At 46.9% G+C, this 24451-nt stretch overlaps 1 protein-coding gene across 1 annotated transcript; it reads right to left on the bottom strand.

Annotated features, from left to right (window-relative positions):
• Positions 1–6437: 6437 nt before the first annotated feature.
• On the bottom strand, positions 6438–22065 carry ITPRIP (inositol 1,4,5-trisphosphate receptor interacting protein). Its single transcript, XM_036385210.2, has 2 exons — positions 22008–22065; positions 6438–9454 (listed from the first exon to the last, which is right to left on the bottom strand). Exon 2 carries the CDS (start codon positions 9439–9441, stop codon positions 7792–7794), a length of 1650 nt encoding a protein of 549 aa, XP_036241103.1. The 5' UTR covers positions 9442–9454; positions 22008–22065; the 3' UTR covers positions 6438–7791.
• Between the last annotated feature and the right edge of the window lie 2386 nt (positions 22066–24451).

Raw genomic sequence — 24451 nt, forward strand, 5'->3', positions numbered from 1 at the left:
GTTCTGATACAGCCTGTGCATTCAAGCCCACAGATTAGGTGCCTCAGTTCCTCTCCATATGCTTTTTGTGTCTTGGCTGTTCTCTGCTGGTCTATCTGTGCTCTGGATCAAACCTTTCACTTCCAAAGCTTTGCCAGGTGTGGCTCTGGCAGGGGAGAGTGTGTGGGGCTCTGGTAGACAGCTGCATGTGGGCAAGCCTTGCTTTTCTCTAGTTTTGGATACAGGAGGTTTGTGACACTGGCATGATGTGATAGCCCTGAAGGTGAACTGAACTGGCAGGAATATCCTGCTGAGAGTGCAGAACACCTCTGTTCTGTGGGAACACCCAGGTGATGGAGGCTAGGAGGGGCTGCTCTGGATCATCTGTGCTGACAGGCACAGAACCATCCAGGGCTGCCCTGCCCTGCCTGGTGTGAGCAGGCAGGGATGAGATCTGGAACATGTTCACAAGCTACATACCATCTCCCTGAGGATTTGGGAAATCCCTCTGTGCTGTCTGATTCCCAGCAGAGGGCTAGAGAGCAAGACTGAAGGTTGGGAGCCAGGGAATGGATTTCTTGATGCACCTGGGGAGGTGAAGTGACGGATGAGTCAGGTTGTGCACTGTGGTTACTGATCCCACACCTGCCTAGCTCTGCCCCCCAGGCTCTATTGCACTGTGTGGGATCCTGGATGTGGGATGGTCTGCACAAAGGTGCCTAATTGGACTTCCAGTGGCATTATAAGTGTCATGGCTCTTCTGCAAAGTAGGACAATACAGACAAAAACTTCATATTGTCTCTTTACATGATTAAGTCTTTGAGTTGAGACTGTTACTGGCTGTGGGCCCACCAGTGGATTTGAAGATAGTTTCCCATCTAAAATAGACTCCTTTTGCTGAAGAGTGCCTAGAGACACCCTTAAGAACTTCATTGGTTTTATTTTTATTTTTGGGCACAATTTTTAACATAGTGCCTCAGTCAGAGATTTTACAGGCACTCTGTCTGAACAGGCTGTATTTAAATGTTTCACCTCAGCACTTTCTGTGCTTCCCCCTCAGAGCAGATCAATAAAGCTAATACCTTTTTTTTTCTCCCTCCTCGAACATTCTGGGTGAGCTCTGGTTTTAGCTAGACAGATTTATAATTACTTGTAAACTCAGAGCCTTTATTTGCAGAGGTGCTGCCTTTGAATAATGACTGAGAAGCTTTGTTCTTTGCCTCTGCATCCAAGGATTTTACTTCCAGCACTTGAGGAGTCTCAGATGACACTCTTAAATGTAACATAGCTGGAAAATGAAGTGTCTTTTGAAAAACATTGTAACATTAATTGATCCACAGCAGGGGCTTGCTCAGATTTCCATTTTGATACCAGACTAGTCCAATAGACATGATGGGAATAACTGTTTGCATCCATCTTCCCTTAAGGCTCTGCTGCAAAGTTGGGTGGATCATTTTGAGAGCAGCAGAAGCAGTAACACAACTCTGCATTTTCTCACAGCATATTTCTTCAGGTCAAAGAAGACATGAGACTACCTTTTACTGCACTGGGAACATTTAAAATACCTCTTTTGTGCTTTTGAAGCATTATGAGAATCTTTGTCTCCTGTCCATTTGCCTGCTTGCCTTAAGATTATGAGAGGTTTTTCTGAGATCTATCAAATCGAGTGAAAGTTCTTTGATGGATTCAGAAGCTACTTGGAAGGAGATGAAAGCATAGGCCTTTTTTTCCCCTGGCCCACATGTGTGAACACACTGACTGCTAAAAATAACCTAGTTTATGTTGCCATAAGGAATTTATTATTTCAGAAAAAGACAGGACTGCCTGGAGTTTTACTTGGAAGGGATGCAACAGCTCACGTGTTGGGTTGAACCCAATGCCCCAACACCTTGAGACATCCTTTTCCCAAACAAATAGAATCCAGTTAAATATAAGTCAAAATCTGATCCTGGGCCAGTGGCACCTGGGGACAGACCTGTGTTAGCTTTTAGTCCTGCAAGCAACAAACCATGATGCAGAGATGAGCAGAGTGGATGGAAAACCTGTTCAATATGTGGGCAAATTCTGAGCAGTATCCCATGCTGAGACCAGTGTTACCAGTTTGATCCCTGCTGGTCCCTTACTGAATTCATGTTAGCATGCCTGTGTGTTCCATATCCTCTGAGGTTGCTTTGCTTTTTTTTTATAGTACAGGTATTTCTGCCTGCTTGAGATAAAGGAGATTGTGTCTTGCTACTGCTACCCCATGAGTGGTAAAAAGTCATTAGATAAATTTTTAAGCTAAAAACCAATCTCTAGTGGGTGGCTTTTTCTTTCTGCTCTGCTTATTCTATGACCGATAATACTGCAATAATGGTCATGGCATGGTTCAAAAATCTGCCAATTGCCCTTCTGCAAAAGGATTTTTTTAGGGATGTTACCCTTTATGTTCCACAGCAACACTGAAGCAGTAAATTGAGGCAAGAAAAAAATGTTGTAGAAAATAAAGAGCTCAACGGAGAAAATGTTGCTGAGCTAGTCAGATAGCTTTGAAGCAGGATGGGTTTATTTTTGTTGGTGTGGGTTCTCTTCTTTTAACAAAGTTGCACCAAACCAATTCCCTTTCCAGCAGTGTGTGGTTGACCCTGGGAAATTCTAACTTCTGGCTGCAGCTCTTAAGCCAGCTGCTTTTCAGACCTAACAGTGGTGATTCAGCCCCAGTGAGCACTGGAAGGCAGAGTTATTAAAGGCGTGCAGGGCATTCTGTGGGGCTGGAAGACATTTTGCTAAGGAAACAGTGGTGCTTTTATTATATGAATTAAAGACTAGCTCTGGGTGTGCTTCCAGAGCCAGAGCATATTAGAATGTTAACAAGGAGGTGTCATTCCCTTGAACCAGGCAAAGGAGTTAAGCAGGGTGTGGGTGGTTGATGAACTTGGCTGTGGATACCCATAAAATAAGCAGGTAAAGAAGATTCCTCTGGGTGAAATGGAAATTCAGGAGATTTCTTTTTCAGCCCATAAGGGCAAAATCTGTCAGCATTATTTAGGGCTTGCCACGAAAGGGTGTTTTTGAGCAGACATATTTAGAATAATTACTTTGATTTCCTGTGGATTAATATTCTCAAGAAGAATGACATCCCTGGCATTATTCTGGAATAGCTCTCCCACTTAATATTCATGTTGCAGTTTATTCTGGAATAATTTCTCCAAGAATTCTTGCTGCTGGGCTCCCTGTGTTGGGATCACACTGGAAATATCCCCACTCCTTCCTTCTGCTCTTAGAAACATTTTGCAGGGAACTAGAAACAAAAGAGACTTCATGCTCATTTAGATTTTGTACAAGACTTCCTTTATTATAAATAAAGCTGCATGAGAAGATCTATACAAATTCAACAGTGTCCTGCTATAGAAGCAGCAGTTTAAGTACAGAATTGTCCATCAAGGAAGACCTTAGTCTGGAGAGTGCTGGTGTTACTGCCCATCTTGGCTGCATTGCCAAATTCATCTCTGTACTACAGTTTTGCTTCTGAGCTAACATGTTACACACAGACCCCCCCAGTTCTAAAAAAAGACAAGTAATAAATAAAGCTGTTTACCAGGTAGGTGCTATGAGCGACAACTCCTCACTGAGCAGCAGCAAAGCTGTTACAGGTGCCTAAAGTCTCACTTCCCTCACCACAGAGAAAACACTGCAAAGACTTTGCATTAAAAATGGCTGGTGAACAAACACCAAATCCTGCTGCTTGAATACTGGATAAATTTTTGGATCATTTGTTGAAACTACATTTTTATACCCCTGTATATACCTGTATACAGGGAAGCTTGGAAAGAGAGAAACTCTTTTCTGTGGCTGCTTAACAGTGAACACCCAACACCACCCTTTAGAAGACATTCAGCTCCTGTACAGCAATAATAACCTTAGACCAAGACATTTTTTAAGGGCAAATGGCTCCTGAGGCTATGCTGTAAGATCAGTGGTTGCTATCAACCCACCACTAATTCCACTGCTTTGACAGAGCCTGTAATAAAATATTAAAACCACAAGTTGAGGGCTCAGGGAGTGGCTGGAAACTAGTGGAAGGCACTCGGAGTTCATGTGTTGAATTCACCTGGTTCGTGAATGGCAGGAACAGCACTGAGAGTCCAGGACAGGCTGTTGACTTTTCTTTAGGATGTCTCACAGAGATACAGGCATATGTTTGTTACTCAGGTAACTGCCATAAGCAGCTTGGTTTTAGAAGAACGTTTTTCACTTTAAACCACAAAATCTCAGTTCTACTCCCATCCTTTAAAGCTGCTTCCTCTGATTACCCACCCAGATTTCAATCAAGGCAGAACTGCCCATGGGCAACACTAAAATGTCTTAAGACATTTTTACTGGCTGGCAGCTGATGAAACTGAATTGTCTTATAAACCTTACTTTGTGAAATGTGAGCATGGGCTTTTACTGACAGGCTAGTATTTGGTGGGCAAAGATTTGATCCTGGCATTCCTGGACAAGGCAGTCCAAGGAATGATGTGCTTCACATCATGGCCTCCTTGTACCACGGCAGAGGTGTGGTCCAAAGAAACACTGTGTACCAGCCTCTCCTCTGATGGGACATGTCTGTACCTTTGGTTTGCAAGGAAGATCTCCACTCTGAGGCTGACTGAAGCACAGCTTATAATCACAGATAACATTTCCTCCCAACAGGTATGAGTTGGTCCCCTCACAGCCTAAATGCACAGACCAGATCACTTTAAAGGCGCTCAGGACAAAATGAGCATATTGCATGTAGGAAAACTAAACCAAGCAATTTGCTTTCAGTGGGATCAAATCCATAAATCACTTGATTCAGCTCCAGCTTCTGTTCAACTAAACCCCATGGGAATACTTCAGGGTCAGTTTGGGCCTAAGAGAGAACAGGCATACGAGTACAGAAAACAACAAAAGATTCAATCCACTTATCAGTTCAGGTTCCCTTTGAGTCTGAGCAGCAGTGCTTGGGGCTGTGTAAAGACGAGTTTGGACACGTTTACAAGCCCTTTGCAACTGCTGTTGCAAAGCTTTGTTCTGACATTTTAATAGGGGAGTTACCTTGTTCTGTTCAACAGCCTTTTCTTCTCATGGTCCTCCTGCTCAACCTTATATAAAAGTTATTTTTCTACTCTGAATGCCATTTCCTGAGAGACCTGGGTCATAAATTTTTCTGTTCTTTGGACAGTCTAAATTTAGACTCCTGCCAGGAAATGGCAGAGAAATTCTAATTTCTCTCTGGCTGGGCTGGGAGCACATTTAGAAGCAACTTCAACCACAACTGCTCCAGCGTGACCTGCCTGCTTTACATGCCAGCAGTCCATGTAAAGCTGGGTCTGCTCCAGGCACTTTGCAGTAAACCTGGGCAGGTAAAAATGCAAATCACCTGGGTTTGCAAACGACTTGCACAGCTTCTGAGGCAGCCTCCAGGTTCCAGTACTGACCCACCCTCCCTGTACCTCTGCTTGTCACTACCTGCTTGCCATGGCCCTTGAGATTGCTCCTGCTCTTTTCCTACTGGGCAAAGCCTTCTTGGCTGTACTAAGGAAAGCCAAGGATTTACAGCACTCGTTAGCGTCAGCAATTAGTCCTGCCCTGTTGCTCTCCTGGCAGTCTCCCAGGCACTCGTCACCAAGGATGCTGAAGCAAGCACTGATGATCCAAGACTTATTACTACTGTCATTACCTACCAGCCTCTTCTCCCCCATTCCTACCTACCCCTTACTTTCTGTTCAGAGACCCTACTTAACTACCTGTGGTAATAAAAGCCAAGGGAGGCAGCACTTTGGGCATAGCTCTGCCACCATCTGTGCTTTCTTATAAACCAGGTGTGGAGACAGCAGTTACAGCTTTCTCTGCCTCTGTGTGTGAAGTGTCCCTCAGTGGTGGCAGGACAGAGAAGAGGAGACACCAATGAGGTGATGAAACAGTTTTTACCAGGAAAAGGGAAGAGAAGCCATGTCTATGGAGAGTTTGCTTATCAACTGGATAAGGCTGGATAACAAGCTTCATGCTGTGTGCTGCTCCCAGCAGTGACACAGGATTGAATCTTCTCTCTGATGTATTAGAGAGGATTGATAAAAAGGAACCTGTGGAGAGATGGTAAAAGGATCCCTGACGGGTCTTACCTCACAGAACCACTCTCTTGTAAACAGGATTAAGGGAAGGCCTAGTGTAAAACTTTGCAGGGAATCCTAGTGTGAGAAAATGGTGGGAAAGGCCCCCTAGCACTGGAGGCCAGGCTTCTGGGACTAGCATAAAGCAATTATGCACTGGAGCCCTAGTCTGGACCCCACACTCAGGAGGGTGAGGATCTCCTGAGTCCTCTCCAGCAAAGCCACCTTGCTGGGGCTGGGCAGCCCACTGGCACAGCACTAACATGCTTCCTGTGGGATTTCAGGCATTTCCATTTCTGCAATTTTTTTTTTTTTTTTTTTTTTTTAGCACATGCCTCAAGATTCTCCCCTGGCCTGAAAGCCTGTAGCAGCTCTCCTTCTTTGCACTCCCAGCCCAGCAAATTACAGTCTACTAGTGCAGGTCCTCAGAGCAGCAGTCTTTAAAATGATTGAGGAGAATGTATAAAGTAGCTTTTGCCTGCATATGTGGAACAGAAGGGATGCAACATGGATCATAAGGCAGCTCCAAGCAGCACTGCCCAGATCTACTACACGTGCATCTTTTTTATCCCTTCCTTCCCTCCTGACCTTGGCCTAATTAAAACCATGTGCAGAGAGTCACACTCTCAATTGGAGGTTGATCACTCCTGCTACCAGGCTTCTGAGATTGGCTTCATTACAGGATAATTTTGGAGAACTGCTTCTTTTATGAAAGCAAAACTTACAGCAGTCATAGAAACAGAATAGTTTAGGCTGGAAGGGACCTTCAAAGATGATGTAGTTCAAGCCCTGCTCTTCCTTTCTCTCTAGGCTGTTCTCACGCCTTAGTGCCCCAAGGTAACGAAAACAAACAACCCAAAATGTCAGAACCCAACAGTGGTGTTTCTTTTATCTAAGATAATAAAAGTTCCTGTTCATTGATCCATACAAAATGGGCAGGAATATAAACCACCAGCCATGTTACCATGGAAGACTCAAGTGAAATGGTCTGAAGACACAGACCCTGCTCTGCTACATCCTCCCACAGGAGAAAAAAATGTGCAGGGGTATTTTTGAAGGACAGGACAAGCCATGTAAGTTACTGCTGCAAGTCCAATCAAGAAGGCTTTTTCTTCTTCTTCTTATTTTTTTTTTAACTACAGTTCCCTTTTGAAGCTGTGCTTTATTTAAGGACCTCCATCCAGTCTAGACCTTGTGCATGACCCTCCTCCTCTCCATACCAGCATGTAGACTTATGTTGCACTTCCCATTAGTGAAAGAGCTCCTGCTGTCTGCAAGCAGACAGGCTCCTTTGATCCCAGGATCCTGTCTCTGATTCCCCCACCCTGTTCTTATCTGCCCCTTCTGAAGGAAATGAAGTATTTGGCCACCATCAGACCCCCACCCCCATTTGCATTGCAGGCATCTGAATAAATTACTTATATTTGTTGCTCACCACTGCTGTAGCATGATTGAGGCACAATAGAAAAAATATATTCTTAGCTGCATAAAACCAAGCACAGCAGTGGAACAGAAACTTACTTCACCACCACATCTTCCAGTTTCTCCCTATTCTCCCCCCCAAGCCTCTTCCTTTCAGCAGGAACCATGGCCCAGGACTGGTTCAGCTCCAGACAAGAAGCTCTACTGGCAAAGTCAGTTGTCTCCAGGAGGCTTCAGAAAGCTGCCCTCTGGACTTGTGCTTAGAGTTTGGCTTTGGTTAAAGGGGTTCCTTACGGATCCCATTGGTGTGTGCAAGGGGAATGTGCACTGTGTACTCATTTATCAGTGCAGACATGTTCCTGAGCATCTCGTGGAACGTGTCCACCATCTTCCTGTAGATGTCCCTGCGTAGCACAAAGGGACGGAAAAGGTTGAGAGGCTCAGCCCTCTGAAATATGATGGGGAAACCCAGCTCTGCTGGTACCTTCCCATTGCCAATAAAGAAGTGATAAAGCTTCTTTTCATGCAAACATTTCTCTAGGAATTTCAGCATGTCCTGTAGGCGGGCCTCCAGCTTTTCTGGGGCCCAGTCCTGGCTGGGACGTGCCTGCAGGAGATGCAGCAGCACTGTTTTCAGGTGGTAGTTGGTGAGCCCACTGGGCCCTGTGAGGCTGCACTGCTTCCCATGGAGGAAGGAGAGGATCTGAAGGCAGCTGACATGGCAGGCATTGGCAGGCAGTGTTTTGGAGACCAGCTGGATGAACCTCCTCTCATACACTGCAAAGGTGAGAAACCAGTGGGTGCTGGAGGGGACATCTGCTGCCAGGCTGCTCCGAGGGAAGTGGGAGATGAAGTAAACGTCAGAGTTCTCATACTGCACCACAGGGGTGAGGTTGAAGGCAATCGATTTCCCCGATTTAAATTTTATCTTCAGGGCTCCTGGCGAGTCCAGGAGGCTGAAGGAAAGGTCAAATTCATATTTGTGGGAGATTCTGTTCCAGGCCTTGGTGACGGCAATCTGGAACCACTTCATGACTTGGTCGGCATCTAGATATTGAGTATTTTTGAAGCACAGGAGGTCTTCCATCTCACTGCTGGGCCTGGTACTACTGACCTGGCTATGGAGGAGGCACAGCATATCTTCCCCTAGTTTAGTCTTGTCACAGATGCAACCCGTCTCATCCTCATCTGCCCTGCACACCTTGATAGTGCCATAACCTTGTTCATCTGGGGGAAAAGAGTCACCAGAGCACCAGGTCTGGCAGCGAAAGCAGTAAGGCTCCGGGGGAGCAAAAGGCACTATCAGATCACAGACGAAGGGTTTGCGCACTCTCCAGTTCTCATACATGCTCCCCACACCCATGCAATCTTCCACTTCCATGTCAGCATCCCGGTTACAGACGCTCCTCAAGGCCTCCAGCAGGTCATCTGCAAAGCCTTCCACCATCTCCCGCATCCTGGCCATGTCTCCGGTGGTACCCAGGATACGCTTCTCATAGAAGCTGGCCAGGACAGCCTTGTCGGGCAAGGCCACTCCTTTAAATGCTTTCCCCAGGACTGCCATGTCATCCTCTTCTCCTCCTATGTCCTGCCAGTTCCCTTCCTGGAAATCCTGCCTCCAGAGCTCGATCAGCAGGAAGATGACCATGGAAAGGGCAGTCCACATATCCCATCGGACCTTTTCCTCTTTGCTTTCCTCCACTACCACTGCAGCCTTTTCCAGAGCCTTCTGTGTGGCTTCCTGGTCTGCGATTTCCTGCTCCAAGCGCAACTGCTCCAGCCGCAGGCTCTCCTCCCGCTCCTTCATCTTCTGGATGATTTCCTCTGTGTTTTCAGGGACCGTGCCATTCTCCTTAGGGAAGAAGAGCGGGTGGTTGACAATAGCTGTGATCACCAGTAGGCACACCCGGAAGAGTCCCACGGGCATGGCAGTTCCTTCCCTGGAAGACAAAGAAAGGTGAAATGACCCATGATTTGGAATATATTCCCTAAAGTACAAAAATGAAAGAAACTCCCCACTGCAACAAGAACTTTGACATCCTTTCCAGCCTTGGAAAAAATGCTGGAATCTAGAAACCACTAAGTGCACACCCATTTCTGCAAGTTATCAACCAACTTCCCCAAGAGGCTTTATCAGCTGATGGTGAGGATGAAAGTGGCTCTTATCAAATGAACTTCGAAAAACAGAACTCTGAAGGCACTTCCTGCTGTCAACTCACTATGATGCTGTTGGGCAGTATGAAAGGGCATGTCCTTCCTTTGCCTCTCCTTTAAAATTCCCTGGACAGAAAAAGAAAGAAAGAAGCAGGCAGAACCTCCCCAGCTGTAAAAAGCAGGACTGGAAATGAGCACTGCTTTTCCTCAACCTAAAGTTAATATTTCAGATGTGGCAGTGGCATAGGCAGGTCTGTCCTGGCCACGTTCCATGTTAAGCATGTCTGAGAACCCACAGAGCCTGCCTGGATCAGGGCAACCTTTACTGCCCTGCTGGTGAGCTGCACCTGAGTGGGAACAAGCCTGCACAGTTTTGTGCTTCTAAGCAGGCATTACAGGCAAAGCTCCTCCTGCCTTTCAGCACCATCAGGATCAGGCTGTGGCAAACCCTCCTGGCCCCCAGGATGGCTCATGATGGCAGTTCCAGAAAAAGGACACAGACAGAGACTCTGCTAAAATGGAAAGGGTTTCCTTTAGCCCAGTGGTTCTAAAACCATCAGGCTGCTTATTTTTGGTGCTTACTACACTACCGACCTGTAGTAGAACATCAGAATCTCATTTATGGCTTTGATCTAAGCCCTTAACAGCTGCGCTTGCAGCCAGCTCACTCCTATTTGCGGTGACTTCAACAAGGCTGTGAGCCCCATCCCAGCCACAGCCCCGTGTGTCACCCATTGCACAGACCCTTGGCATGACTGAGACCCCTAGGGTGTTCTGGAGTGGCTTTGTGTGGTTACTGGCTCTGCTGCTCCAACCCCACATTTAATAAAGTTTTCTGTGCCATGGGGCTCACAATGAAATGATTTAATTCCCAACTTTCTGGGACATGGTCCCATTGCCAGGGTCTCGGCCTGGTGGTGACAAGGCCTCCTAGAGGGCTGGGCCAGATGGTGCTCAGGCTAAAGCCTGGGCTGTCTCCTCCTAGCTGGCATTTTTGTTTCTGGAGGGCTGGCATCACTATCAAGAGCCCAAGTGCCTGCTCAGGGCAGTACAATCTGAAGTTGTCACCCTTTGCTGTGACGTTGGAAGCTCAGCAGTCCCTCTTTCTAGCAAAATCACTTCTCAGTCCTAGCACAGGAAGATCAGAAGGACAAGATGGACAAACAGGGATATTTCCTCTTCCAGCTGGGAAATTTTAGGATAGCTGCTTTAATGCCTCAAAAGTGCTTGAGAGAGAAGGGTTTCTGTTACAGAAATAAAGTCTACCAATAATATACTTCATCAATCAGACCAGAAATAGCAATCTCATTCCTAAGTAATGCTGCTGTGGGAATGAAGCTGTTTCACAGAGAGCCAAGAGATGGTGAGGCACTCTGTGTGCTCCAGGGGCTCAGGGCTGTAATTCCCACTCCCTGGAATAGTTCCTTCCTGGCTTGAACCCAGTGTGTTTTGGTGCCACGGCAATCCTGCTGTCCCAGCATCTGGGCAAATAGGAAAATATCTCTGGCAATCTCATTTATGCCTCCACAGGGCACACAATAAAGATAGATCCACCCCAGTGGACCTTGTTATTGTAACTGCACAACAAACTGCTGGTTTTGATTGCAGGAACCTGGATTTCCTCAATGTGAGCAGTTACTGTACATGGGAACTGTATCCTTCAGCACACAATTATCTTTGCTTATGAGAGGGCTGGGACTGGAATAACAAGGGGAGGGAAAAGGATTGAGATGCATTGTCCAAGCAGCAAGAAAATTCACACAGTGCTCAGGATAATGCTCCATGCCCCTCCCTGTGTAACATTTACCAGCTACCCTTTTATTTTAGATCCTATGCACATGCATAGATGAATGTTCTTATGCAGACATTGCTCTGAAAGTAGTTTGTGGCCCTATCTTGTCCTTTTTTACATTTACATTAACTCTTTAATTCATCAGGCAATGAATTAAAGCTGAATTAATGCCCAAATCTGGGTGTTCCAGTTATTCTGTGAGCTCCACTCCTGGCCACATTTTAAAAATAAACTGGGGTCGCCCTGCACTGCAAAGGGCTTTATCAGTTTGCTGGGGCAGGGCAGGAAGTGCTGGTGAGTTCCTTTCCTTAGTGCTACCCTCTTGCAGACCACGTGTGCCTTCCAAGCTTAAAAATAACATGGCCAGGGGCCAGGTGCCTCCTTCTTGCAGTCTTGACCAGGATGACATCACTGCTCTGCTCTGCTCCACCACTGTCCCTGCAGATGAAATGTTCTATTGTTACCACATTATGTTTTACTGTTACCAGGTGTGTAAGGCTGAAAGAAGTCAGCTTCCTCAGGATCTTATTTCTCATACCCAGCTGCCCATGGTGACACTGCTGCCACAGGTTACCTGTCCCAAAGCTCTGCCAGCAGCAGGGGTTAGGCCAGACACCCCCAGGTCCATCAGTGGCTGGCTCAGCTGAATTCCCTGTGGATCACACTGACATTCTGGGATACCCCAGCTCATTTTGCAGCAACCTCTTCCTTCAGCAAGAGCTACAGGCATCAGCCTCTGGAAGCTGGAAGTGACAAGATCTTCAGATCACATTGATTTGCAAGAGGTCTGTCTGTTTTCAGCCCAGAGCCAGTTCTGCTGGTCAAAACTGCCCTTTTGCTACTGTAGCTACTCACTCCAGAAAATGAAGCCAAACATTAACCTCAGTTAAGGTTTAAGGTTAATGCTGCTCAGTGGCCAAAGTCAGTGGAGCCTGCCCTTGGCAGCAGCCAGGGTGGTACAGGCAGAGCATCCCCACACCTCTCAGACACAGCTTTCCTGGTGAATATGAAAGGCTCAATAATACAGGTGAAACCAGTAGCACTGCCTGCTACGGCGCTCCAGCATTCCCCATAACAAAGGCTGCTCTTTTCCCTTGCTTTTAACTTCAGCCCAAGCTATTTAAGTCTGATAAAAATATTTATGCCTGCTCAGGCTGAGACAGCTTTTGTGTGGGGAAGAGGGAGAGAGTCCAAACCTTTCCAAGCTTGAGACTAAGAAAGAGAAATGGCAGTTTTTCAATCTATGCATCAAATTTAGCAATGTTTCCAATATGGAGGGGGGGGAACAAGGTATTCATAAGTTTTAAAATAGCAAGTTCTCAAAGCAATCTGCAACCTTTTCTCAATTTCTCACCCTGCCAGTTTTTTCCCATTTAGAGTATAAACAACATCTGGACTCAGTAACAGGCCTACATCCTACCTATCTTCTGCAGACCCTCTCGTGGCAGTCCTGGGGCTCCAAAACCCCCTACAGAGTGCTGTGGTCACAGGAAGGCCACTCCTGCCAGCAGCCAAAGCAGCCCTTGCTCTGCTCACTGGGCCAGGTGAGAATGCAGAGACCCCTATTTTGTACCATGGGCACAAAGCAGGGAAAGGTGCAGGAAGACCAAAGAAAGCTGCTTGGGAAATGAAGAAGGGCCAGGGTATGTGAAACCTCACTGTCTTGATGTGTGAAGCTGTCTCTGCTCACTGCCCAGCATGTGATGCTACTTGTTCAAACCTGCCTCTGGCACTAGAATTTGTTTCCTTCTCGGCTTTTCTGTGGCACTCACTGCTGCAGTGACTAGGGGCTTCACCAAGGTTAGGGTTAATGACCACTCTGCACAGCCCTGGGAAGTGAGGGGGCAGACACCACCCCATCCTCCAGCTGGGAGTGAGGTTTCAGAGAGATAAAAACAGCTGATCAGTCTGTTGTCTGATTACAAACAATCAGCTGCATCCTGCAGCACTTGGCATGTTCAAAGGGTCCACCAATGGTACCCACAGCCCTCCACCCTCAGCTCCCAGGCAGGGAGGGTCCCATCCTTTCAAACCTGAGGCTGCCTCCCCAGCTGGAGGATCCTGACCAGCTCCAGAGCAGGTCCTGGATGATGCAGGAAGCCCCACGAGAGGAAAGGGAATGATACTGCTGCTGTCATGCAGTTCAGGTTGGTGCCTAGGCCAGCTCTCACCCTAGCTGATCTGAGAGCCCTGTGCTGCACAATTTACTGATGTTTGGCTTGCCTGGAGCACAGTTCCAGGGAGCACAGCATAAGGAAAGGGAAGCAGCACAGAAAGAAGCCTTCACAGAGCCAGGCAGCAGCAGCTCCACCTTCAGCTTCTTCTCCTCCTCACCTAGGAGCATCACAGAGCTCATACAGGGTTTGTGTGGACCAGCCTGAAGCAGCTGCTGCCCTGTGGCAATGTGTGCCCCTTCCCTGTCACAGGGGATTTCCCTGAGGGGCAGCCAAGTCCTTCATGGAGATGATGATGATGCTCAAAGTCACAACAATGTCCTGTCCCTTCCAGCTACATGTGCTTAGTTTCTGATGACCCTAAGCCTTCCTCACACCCTTTTCCATAGCAGCTTCAGAACCTCTTGCCTCCTGCTCAGCCTGGCAAAGGAAAGAAAGAGATTGCAGCTTGCCTCTGCAGGCTGCTCATGTGCTCTGAGCCCAGATAACCACCTTCTCTGAAGGGAATGTATTTCCCTTTCATTAACAGTGAACTTTCTTTACTAAGGAGTTCCTCATGCAGCTTTATTTTTTCAGCCATTTTATTCCTCTAAATTTTGAATCATGGTAAGCAAAACATGCTCTGGCTGGTGTTCAGCAATAAACCAGACAGGACTGAGCTGAAGCTTTGATTCTTAAATTGGAAAAAACCAAGTCAGGCCACTGAGTGCAGTTCAGTATTACACTGGAACACGCCAAGACATCACTTACAACACACTTGATTGCTTCCTGCAATCTGGCTGACACAAAAGGCAGTGAATAGGTGGCTGCTACATTGTCTGTTGTTTTGGTAGGCTGCAAAAAAAGAGGTATTTCAAGTAGTTAATAGAAAATACAGCTGGTTGGGAGGCATTTTTCATTGAAAGCTGCCAAATTTTTGAAACCAGAATTTTCATGGGAACAAATATGATTTCTGACTCTCTTATTGGGAAGGTTCTTGAGGTTTGCAAAGGACTGTGCTATTTGTTTTGACTGCAGAGACTAACAGGTCAAACCAGGCACTAAACCTGGGACTTTCTTACTGGGAAGAAGTGAACCTCAGTCTGAGGGGTTTCTGCCCAGCCCAGCTGTGCTTCCTCATGGTTGAGCTTCTGGGAGCTCTGTGATGCCTTCTCTTGCTGTACAACAGTGAAAAATTACCTTCTGGCCTTTGAGTGTTTAGCCTGAAAAAAGCTTCTGCTGCATATATGAAGGTCTAGTAAAGAATAAAAGTTTGCTGAAAGCCCTTAGTAATGCACCATATCCTTCTCCAATTTGCAAGTATCATTGCCACCTCTGCAGGTATTCACAGATATGATCCAGCTGCCACGGAAAGAAATAAGTTTATCTTAGTGGGGACTGCAAGGTCTGATTTCTAAGAAACTTGCACAATGACAGAGAAATGGGAATTACAGAGATGCATGTCAGTATTATTTTTATTGCCCAAAACTTGGACAGATGCAGTTTCTTAGACAACCCCACACTCACACAGCACAGTGCACCCAGGACAGGCTCTTGCTCTCCCATCTCCTGAGCGGAGTCAGCTGCAGCACAGATAGCCCAGACAGGAAAATAAGGCATAAAAATCCAATTCAGAGCCTGAGCAGCACCAGCTTGTGCTGTTTTTTCAGCCCCTATGAATTAAACTGTGTGCAGGACATCAGTGGGATGAGATCTCAACTGGGACAGAACAGTACCAGCCACAGCAGCTCTAACTCATATTCTGACTTGTTTTTCAGCATTCAATTAGTGCTACAGACAAAGTACCAAATTCCAGCTGCCAGCACCATCACAGCTGGTTCAGCACAGACAAGTGGGACTGGGCTCTGTCTTTGGCTCTGTGGGGAGAGCCAAAGCCAAAAGCCTCAAGTGGGGAAGGACCAAATGTACCAATACATGAGGTGCAGGGGCCTGGATGTTGAGACTGGTAACACAACCACATTTAAAACCAGAACAAGCCAACTGGCCTGCACAGGACTACGGCAGTCAGGTATTGCTGAGCAACTGCCTTCCAAACCATGCCTGGAAGCCACACCCCAGATTAGCTGCTTGGCCACAGCACAGCAGCTGGACAAGGCCACTTGCCTGACAGCTATTGTTCTGCTGTTTGACTGAGAACATGAGCCTTTTGTAATATCCGTGGACATCCTGTCCCGGGCCTGCTGCAGTGCCAACGGGGTCAGTCGCGCAGCCCGCCTCGGACATCCTGCCCAACAGGTCTGCTGTGCACTTCTGGAAACAATATTTTCCTCCTGGGGGTCACCAGATCAGGTATTTCCAAGGAAATGCTGATGCTCATCCTGTGTACAGGACTAGACAGCCCTCCCTTCCCACAGGCAGGCGGATTTGGGGGGAATAAGCACGTGAGGGGCACTGAGAGTGCTCTGGAAGCAGACACTGCTGTGCAGCCCCAGGTCCAAATGAGAGACTTTGTCAGCTTCTCTCCAAGCAGAGGAGAGCTTGACTGGCCCTAGGAAAGACAGGTAGTCTCTCTCTCTCCTGTCCTGTCAGGTACTGCCTTTGCCATCAGGAAGCTTTTTCTCAGGCCTTGTTAAGTCTCCCTTATTACAGTTTGAACCCCCTAACATTCCAGTGCCTGCTGTGGGTACAAGTAGGATGGATTCTTTGTTTTCTTCTTGCAGTAGCACTCAGGATGTTCAGAGGCACTCCTGTCCTGTCTCAGCTCTCACTGTACACAGGTGCATTTACAAGCTGTTGCCATAAAATCCCACAGTCCCCCTTACCCCAAAGCCTAGACAGTACAAAGTATTTTTCCTGGCTCAAAGGGAGCTATTTGCCTTTTAGGGCTCTTTTCCAAAACCCAAAGAGATGTGGCACGTGTCAGATTTTCAGTTTTATGATCAAGTGGGGATTTATTGGGCCCATTTCTAAGTCATTGTTTCTCAGTGCATACAGGTATCATGCCACTAATCAAAACTCTAATCAAAACATGATCCTCTTCCTGCCCCAGGAGCCAGTAGCCACCATTAAAGGCAGCTTTAACAAGTAATGAGTAACGCAGAGACACCTCATGTCCCCAAAGCACTCACTGTTTACTCCTTGCAAGGCTGGACCCAAGAGAGGGTGCCCATGGAGACCAGGAGACAGCCAACAGCATGAGGAATGTGTTACTCAGCATCCTGCTCATTGCCTGAATGTGTTTTTATTGCTTTTTGACTATGCAAGCCAGCTCAGCTCTCTTTAGCAAGCAGGACATATGCAGTCTGTGGATTGCCTTGGGTTCCCCCTGCTATGGCCAAGAAGGGGTTTTACAAATTGGAACACAGTGTTGGCTGCAGGAGAGGCAGGAGGGCAAAGGTAGGAGTGTGTATGTTATGTGACTCCCACCCACATATTGAGCTGTTGTAGTAGGGCCACAGCCAGGAACAGCTTGTGTTTTTAAGCCAAATAAATTTTGTTTGGTTTTGTCTGTTAATAGTGAGGAAAACAACTGGAGTAAACCAAACTTTTGTGGGTTTTGTTGGTTTTGGGTTCCTTTTTTTTAAGAGGAGAAAAGACACAGGCAAAGAAAAAACCCCTTAGCTTATCACCCTTACCAGCACCCTCCTCCTCCAACCCAACATGATGGGAGCCTGGGCAATAGTTGGTCATTCCCTTGCACAATCCTTCATCAGCACGGATGGACAAACACCCCTGCTGCTCCACCAAAAGCCTGAGAGTGTCAACCACAATGGATGGAGCAGCGTCACTGCACAGATCCTCTCTGGCCTCCACATGGTGCTCATGCTGGGCCCTGCTCTGGCTGTCACCCCCTCAGCCACACAACAGCTCCTTGCACGTGAGGCAGCCATGGCTCATGGGTCCCACCTGGCAGTCACCTCAGGGAGAGGTGCTGAGTAGAGAAGAGATCAATTGACAAGATGTTTCTTTAAATCTGCCCTCCTTTTCCCCGCTTAATGCTCAGCAAGGTGGAAAAACCCCTCACCAGTGTTGTTAAATCAGGCAGTGGCTACTCTGGCTCTCCTCATCCTGTGGTAAGAATATGCATCCTTGTACATTCAACTTAATTGTGCACCCACTGGAACAAATGCTTTGGTATTAAAATACTTGGTGGAAGCATTATCAGAAAGTTGATTTCCCAGCAGGGATACAGCACTCCAGCACATCTCAGAAGAGCACATGTGGATGTTGGCAGGCTACAGACATGACTTGCAGAGTGATTACATTTTACATGTGAAACTATGAAGTCCCATTTCAGTCATGAACAACGAGCACTTACATATTACAGACAGTGGAAAGCACAGCAGTCACCAGACACTTCCACACTGAGACACTGAACAAACAAAACAGCAAAAAGAAATTATCATCTTGGGTTGGGAATTTGGCTAATCTGAGATCTACTCCATCACAGTCTTGACTCAGTGACCAAGCCACACTCATAGCTCAGGAAACCTGCAGGCCCAAGTATCTGCTTAAACAGGACCCAAAACCACTGGATGGGATTGAAGGTTTGTGTGATATTGGACCATTGTTTTGCTAACTAGTCACTGCTGTTTGTATTCAAACAATAGGGAAAGAACTGTATTTAAAAGCTGGCTATTGTTGCCAAAACGTCAGCACAGAAATCAAAAGCAATGCTTTATTCTGTTGCCTGAAATTCCAGCTTTTTTTTTTTTAACACAATATAGTCCTTTAAATAAACTAAAAAACAAAACACAACCCAACGGACTGTGAAAGCCCCTGCAGGGATGGGTAGAGGGTGTGGAAGGAAGAGAGAACAAAAGCACTTTTACTGCATTGCCCCATTTCCTTGCCCCTCACCAAGATGACTCCCTGATCTAAGCAGAGACACTGTGCATTGCACACAGCCTCTGAGGAAGAATCAAACTCTCTTACTTCATTACCTAATGACTCTAGAAAAGATCAGGAGAAACAACACAAATGCTTTGGGAAGCAGAAATCCCAGTCTTGGCTCACTTGCCATAAACCTAAAAACTGCCAATGCAGACGCATGCACAAAAATATGTTGGCTGCAGAGTACTTCTGGCTAATCCTGCTCTTCAAAATGAGTTTGAGTAAATAAAAAGCAGCAGAAGAAAGCAAAGTCATACAAGAAAACAAACTGCCCCACTTCCCTACAATATTTCCATGAAGCTCGTCCTTTCAGCACCCATGGCCACCAACCCAGAGCCATTTTCACCCAAGGGAATGACTCAGAGACAGCCTATTGCCACATGCACTCATATTTAATAATTTTCAGGTGCTCTCTGCTCAGTCCTCTCTTCTTACCAAGAAAAGGAAACATCTCTAAGCTCTTTGTTTTGCTGAAGAATTTGTAAACTGAATGCTGGGAAGAAAAACTCTACAAAGACTCAAGGGGAAAGGAGCGATGTAACTTGCAGTGCTGCAGCAGAAATATCAAACACACATATATTAAGGTTGTGAAGCCACGTGGTTTTCATTTGGGATGTGTGGGGTGAGCACATACGGTTGCTTTCTTTATACCCTAAGCACAACAAAGGAAGGCTTTGTTTGAAAGCCAAGGGACAGCCTCTCACTTAAAGGCTGAGTTACAACGTAATGGGAGCTGTGAGTCATAGCTGGGGCCCCTGCTCACAGGCACAAACCCCCCTCTGCTGCAGCAGGCAAGGAGCTCGGCAAGGAGCTCGGCCTCCAGCTCCACATAAGAGACCCAAGAGTCCAGGACTAGCAGCAAACACAGGGCAGAGTGAGAGCACGTGTTGTGGATGCCTTAGCACACAAACACATCCCTTTCAGTCAACATTTCTGCTGTAACTCTGTCAGAGCGTGAGATCACAGCCCTGCACCTCTTCCAAAAGCACAATGCAGCTATGAGTCAACAGGAAGGTGGGATAAACATAATCCAAGCACCTTCAGACCATCTTTTGATTTTGGTTGCAGAAGAGCATGGCCATGATTCTTGACTGAGCATAGCTAGGTGGGAGCTGAGCAAAGTAGCTCACTAGTTGGGACCACACTAGAGCTCTGTCCTTAAGTCACCTACTGTGCCAGATAATTTGTGTCATTGTGTGTTACAGGAGGAGAGTCAACTGATGGATTCCAGCTACCCAAAATAAAGACATCCCTTCCATTCTTGTCCCTGCAAGACTGGAAGATAAGGGCAAGTTTAATTACCATGAATGAGTTCCAATCTGCAGTGCAGAGGTGTCTGTGTGCTGCTGAAACTTCAAGTATTTTCCCTCACATTTCCAATAGTCCCAATGTATTTGGTTGCTAAATCCCCAAAGGGCTTTAGAAATAAAATTCTCCTCTGAAACCAGTGGCAGATAGGCACCTGAACATCCAGGAGGAAACAGATTAGGATTGAAGCATTCTGGATGCAGATACAGAACACCAAGCCCCTCTGAGAAGCATTATAGTGTGAATATCAAGTGTGACATTTTAAGCTTGAGAACATCTCCTTAGCTCTGCCTCGGGTACGTGTTAACACTCTACCGGAGCTTAAAAAATAGGAGGAAAAAGAGGTCTGAAAAAGCCATAGAATTTCTTCCCTCTGCCTACATGCATGGCTTACACTGTGCCTCGATGATTTCTGGCAAGTCTCTGTTTACTTTGTTCTGAAAAGCTTCCAGCAAATCTCTGCCTCCCAAGGCAGTCTAGACTACTGCTTAGCTGCCCCTACCTGCAGGAAAGTCTCCTTATCACTGCATGTGCTTTCTCCAAAACAAGCTGTTTGGATCCCTGCTGGGATCCTGGCACAGGCAGGTGGTATCTTGTCTCAGGGAGCTTCTCTACCTCCTTGAAACAGCGTGGGAACCATTTGCTCCCATTCCTCATCAGGTGCTCACGACTCACCACCAAATCCTCTGCAACTTGGAAGAGCTGAAAGCAAGGCACTCTTAAGCTGATTTACATTGGTTTTTCTGGGTCTTACCACAAATTCTACCTTTTCAATGTCAAGCACCCACCATCCCAGAGGCAACCCAGGCAAAGAAGAGCTGAACCACATAGGTGGCTCAGCTCACACCTTATAACTCATGTCCCTTTTCCTACTCAGGCACAAGAGCCTTCTCTACGTGCTCTTCCCCTGGTTTCAAAAGTGAAAGAACAGTAACAGTTTTCCTTTGCCAGGCAACCAGAATAACCCAGTAAGTCCTGCTAGACTGTGCCTAGCAGGGCTTAAAGTCTGCACCAGCTGGCTGCAATGGTCCTCATCCTTGCCAATACCATGCTTGGTTTTTCTAAGCCACATACATGGCAGTGGGATGTATCAGATGTTTTCCATATACCTGCTGAAAAAGCATCTCTGCCTTGAGGCAAATATTGCTGATACAAATAATGTGCTAGATCAGCCAGAAAAACCTGCCTCTGGAGGAGGGATAATAATGAAACATGGTGAATGGAAGGAAAAAGAGAAAGAGCTTCATTTACACACAGGAGAATGGCAGCGGGCCAGCTCTCACAGCTTTGATCGGGGCTGGCTGGAGGAGCATGCCAGGGAACTCTCTGAGCTGAGCTTTGCTAGAGCAGAGCAGCTGTTTGAACTCTGTGATGGGAAAAAGGGGACAGACACCACCCAACACAGATCCAGAATAAGTAAGTAAAAAAAAAAAAACAAATCATGTGGAGTGCATGAGCTAACAGGTACTCAGAGCTGTAGCAGGACATTGTGGCAGCCAGGAGTGCTGCTCTGGCAGCTCCCTCTGTCATCAGCTCCAGCTCTTGCCCTCCCACCACTGCTGCCCGTACAGCCTCCTGTCACACACTTGCAGAGCAGCACTGCCACACATCTTGGTTTCACCCAGTTCTCCTTTCAGTGTGTTTTTAGGGGTTTTCATACAAACATGAAATCTCTACACGTCGCTGGCTTGTGAAAGCACTATTTCCCTTTGTCTGCCTCTGCTGTCACCCTTGATCATCTGAAGTTGTCCAGGCACCTCCAGGCATCTGCTCTCCCTCTAACACTTAGAAGAGGGGAATTCCAGTACTTTCCCAGTCTGGTTAAGGTACTTTTGGCAAGTTCTCCTCTGCAGCAGAAAATGGATCAGTAACTGATGTCAGCAAAGCTTTGGACCCTTTTGTTCCCCTCTGCCATCACTCTCTGACTAGATCTCAACTGTACCAAGCAGTCAGATAGGACCAATTTTATATTGAAAGTCCAAAAGGGAGAAGCTGTTAACACTGATCTTCCACTGAAGCCATTTCCAAATTAAACCTTTACAACACTGCTACCTTAGCTTTGCAAGAAGCTGTCTGTACCTCACTGCTGGGAAGATTTCTAAAATATGAGCCACACCAATTTCCTTTCAGCATTTCTGCTGCAAGGCTCAAGATCTCCTAGTGAGAGCCCATCAAGAAGCTTTTTTAAATCACATCAAATCTGGAAGGAAGAATGACCCCTGGAGCACTTACCTGCTACACAGCTTTGCAGGTGCTCATTAAACTTCACATTACTACAATCACTGTGATGCAGAGAAGACTAAATTCAGTCACCCGCCACTGAAGCACAGCCAGGAAGTCTGCAAAACACAGAGAATGAATGAGGAAGTGCAGGCAGAAGGTGGGTACATAATGCAGTTATCTAAATTATGGATTGATTAAAAGAGAGATTAACTCACCCCCTCACCTAATAAAATGATCATAAAAGCTCAAGAGACCAGGAATAATCCGTTTGAAGTGATCAGGGGAGAGTTAAAATGCTGCTTCTCCCATGGGTGTCGGCAAGCAAGGACTTCCCTCCTCTGACTCCATCCTCACCCACCAGCACTCTCCTTTTAAAATGGATTAGGGTCAGATGAGCAGCTGCATAAGTGCAAGGGCTGGGACAGTTTTGTCTGGGATTGGTTTGTCTAGAAAAGGCATCTAGCTTCTGTAAGCAGCTTGTAAGGTAGAAATACTTGCTCGGGGAGTTGGGTTTACAGAGCTAATGGAGAAACAGAAAACAGAAGAGGCAGGAAGCAAGGGTAAGAGCACAGGAAGATGTGAAACACAGAACCGCAAAAGATAAACTACAATATTTTAGGATAGAGAAGTGAAGAAATTTTATATGCAACAGGAAACAACCAGGAGGAGAAGAAGACCAAACAAGCTGGTTGCAGGCAGAGAACAGAGACATTCTTCTTCCCCAGCTGCACACAAATGGGCTGGGGAGGAGGAATGCACCTCCCTCATTTCCAGCTACCACCACTTCAAACTTTCCCACTGTCCTCGTCCAAAGCCTGATGAAACGATCAGTGTGGGCTGATCAGAGCCTGAAGCCCATTTTAAGGGCTCAGCATTAGCTTGACGCATCCTTGCTCTCTTGAACTCCTTCAGTTCCTCCCACGTACCTGCTTTGACCAGACAGTGTGTACAGTTTCACTTCTCTGTTTCCGTCTTCCACTGTGAGGCCAAACTGGGCAAATGGGCTCTGCCCAGCCCTCCCATCTTGCAGGGCTGCTGGTGCCTCTGCTCAACTGGTATGCCACAACACCACCAGCAGCAGCACAGACTGCTGAGCACAGGAGAAAGACACCCCAAGCCCCAAAGGTCTGGATCTGCACTGTAATATCCCAGTGGATATTTGTAAACCCTCAGGGCCTGCAATGTCTGGTCTCATGGTGGCTCAGGGCCAGTGAGGTAGAGCAGGTGTGTCTGCTTGGAGGAAAGGAGCTATTAAATGCTGGGCAGGAACTGCTTCTATGGGACATACAATTCATTTGTTAAGATAATTTTTAAATCTCAAAAGAGAGAGTTTTAGTTAGGGTCTCCCTCAACTTTGTTTGTAGTTGTTGGAGAGACCTTGACTAAGCCTTATGGGTTAGTCAAGGTCTGGAAGGCCAAAATGATGTCTCTCCAGAGCCTCCAGGCTGAGCAACTCTCTCAGCTTGTTTTGATAGGAGAGGTGCTGCAGCACTGTAATCATCTTTGTGGCCTCCTTTGTACTTGCTCCAAGAGTTCCATGTCCTTCCTGTGCTGAGAACCCCAGAGAAGGATGCAGCACTGTGGGTAGAGTCTCAACAGAGTGGAGTAGAGGGGCAGAATCCCCTCCCTGACCTGATGGCCATGCTGCTTTGGATGCAGCCCAGGACATGTTTGGTTTTCTGGGCTGTGGACACACATTGCTGCATTGGTCCAGTTTTTCATTCAGAGAGACCCAAAGTCATTCTCCACAGGGCTGTTCTCAAGTTCTCCCAGTCTGTCCTCATATCTGGGGTTGCCCCAAACCAGGTGCAGCATCTTGCACTTGGCCTTGTTGAATTTCTGAGACTCTTGTGGGCCCACCTCTCCAGCTTGTCCAGGTCTCCCTGGATGCCATCCCTTCCCTCTGTTGTGCCAACAGCACCACTCAGCTGCGTGTCATCTGCCAAGCTGCTGAGGGGGCACTTGATCTCACTATGCCACTGATCCAGGTACTAAAGGCAGCAGTCCCTGAGGGACACAACTGGCTTTCACCTGGACAGAGAGCTGATGACCACAACGCTCTGGATGTGTCCATCCAGCCAAATCCTGATCCACTGAACAGTCAACCCTTCCAATTAACTTCTCTCCAATTTGGAGATGAGGATATCATATGGAATCACGTCAAAGGTCTTACAAAAGTCTAGATATTTTCTGTCTTCTCTTGACAAACATTGCAGTCACTCCATCATAGAAGGCCACCAGATTGGTTAGGCATGATTTGCCCTCAGTCAAGGCATGCTGGCTACCTCAAATCACCTCCTTTTCTTGCATAAGCCTTCTTAACACTGCTTCCATGAGGAAGTCTGAGCAGCCCAGCACAATGTTTGTTTTGAGCCAGCCCTATATGAGAGCCTCCTCTCCTTGACAGAAATGAAAGCTGTCCTTGCTCCAGCAAAGCTCAGCAGCTGATCTGG

Source organism: Molothrus ater, chromosome 8 (assembly GCF_012460135.2).
Source record: "Molothrus ater isolate BHLD 08-10-18 breed brown headed cowbird chromosome 8, BPBGC_Mater_1.1, whole genome shotgun sequence".
NCBI lineage: Eukaryota > Metazoa > Chordata > Aves > Passeriformes > Icteridae > Molothrus > Molothrus ater.

What these genes read in the sequence shown, in the direction of transcription:
- ITPRIP (XM_036385210.2), bottom strand. Translation starts at nt 9,441, where the DNA reads ATGCCCGTGGGACTCTTCCGGGTGTGCCTACTGGTGATCACAGCTATT.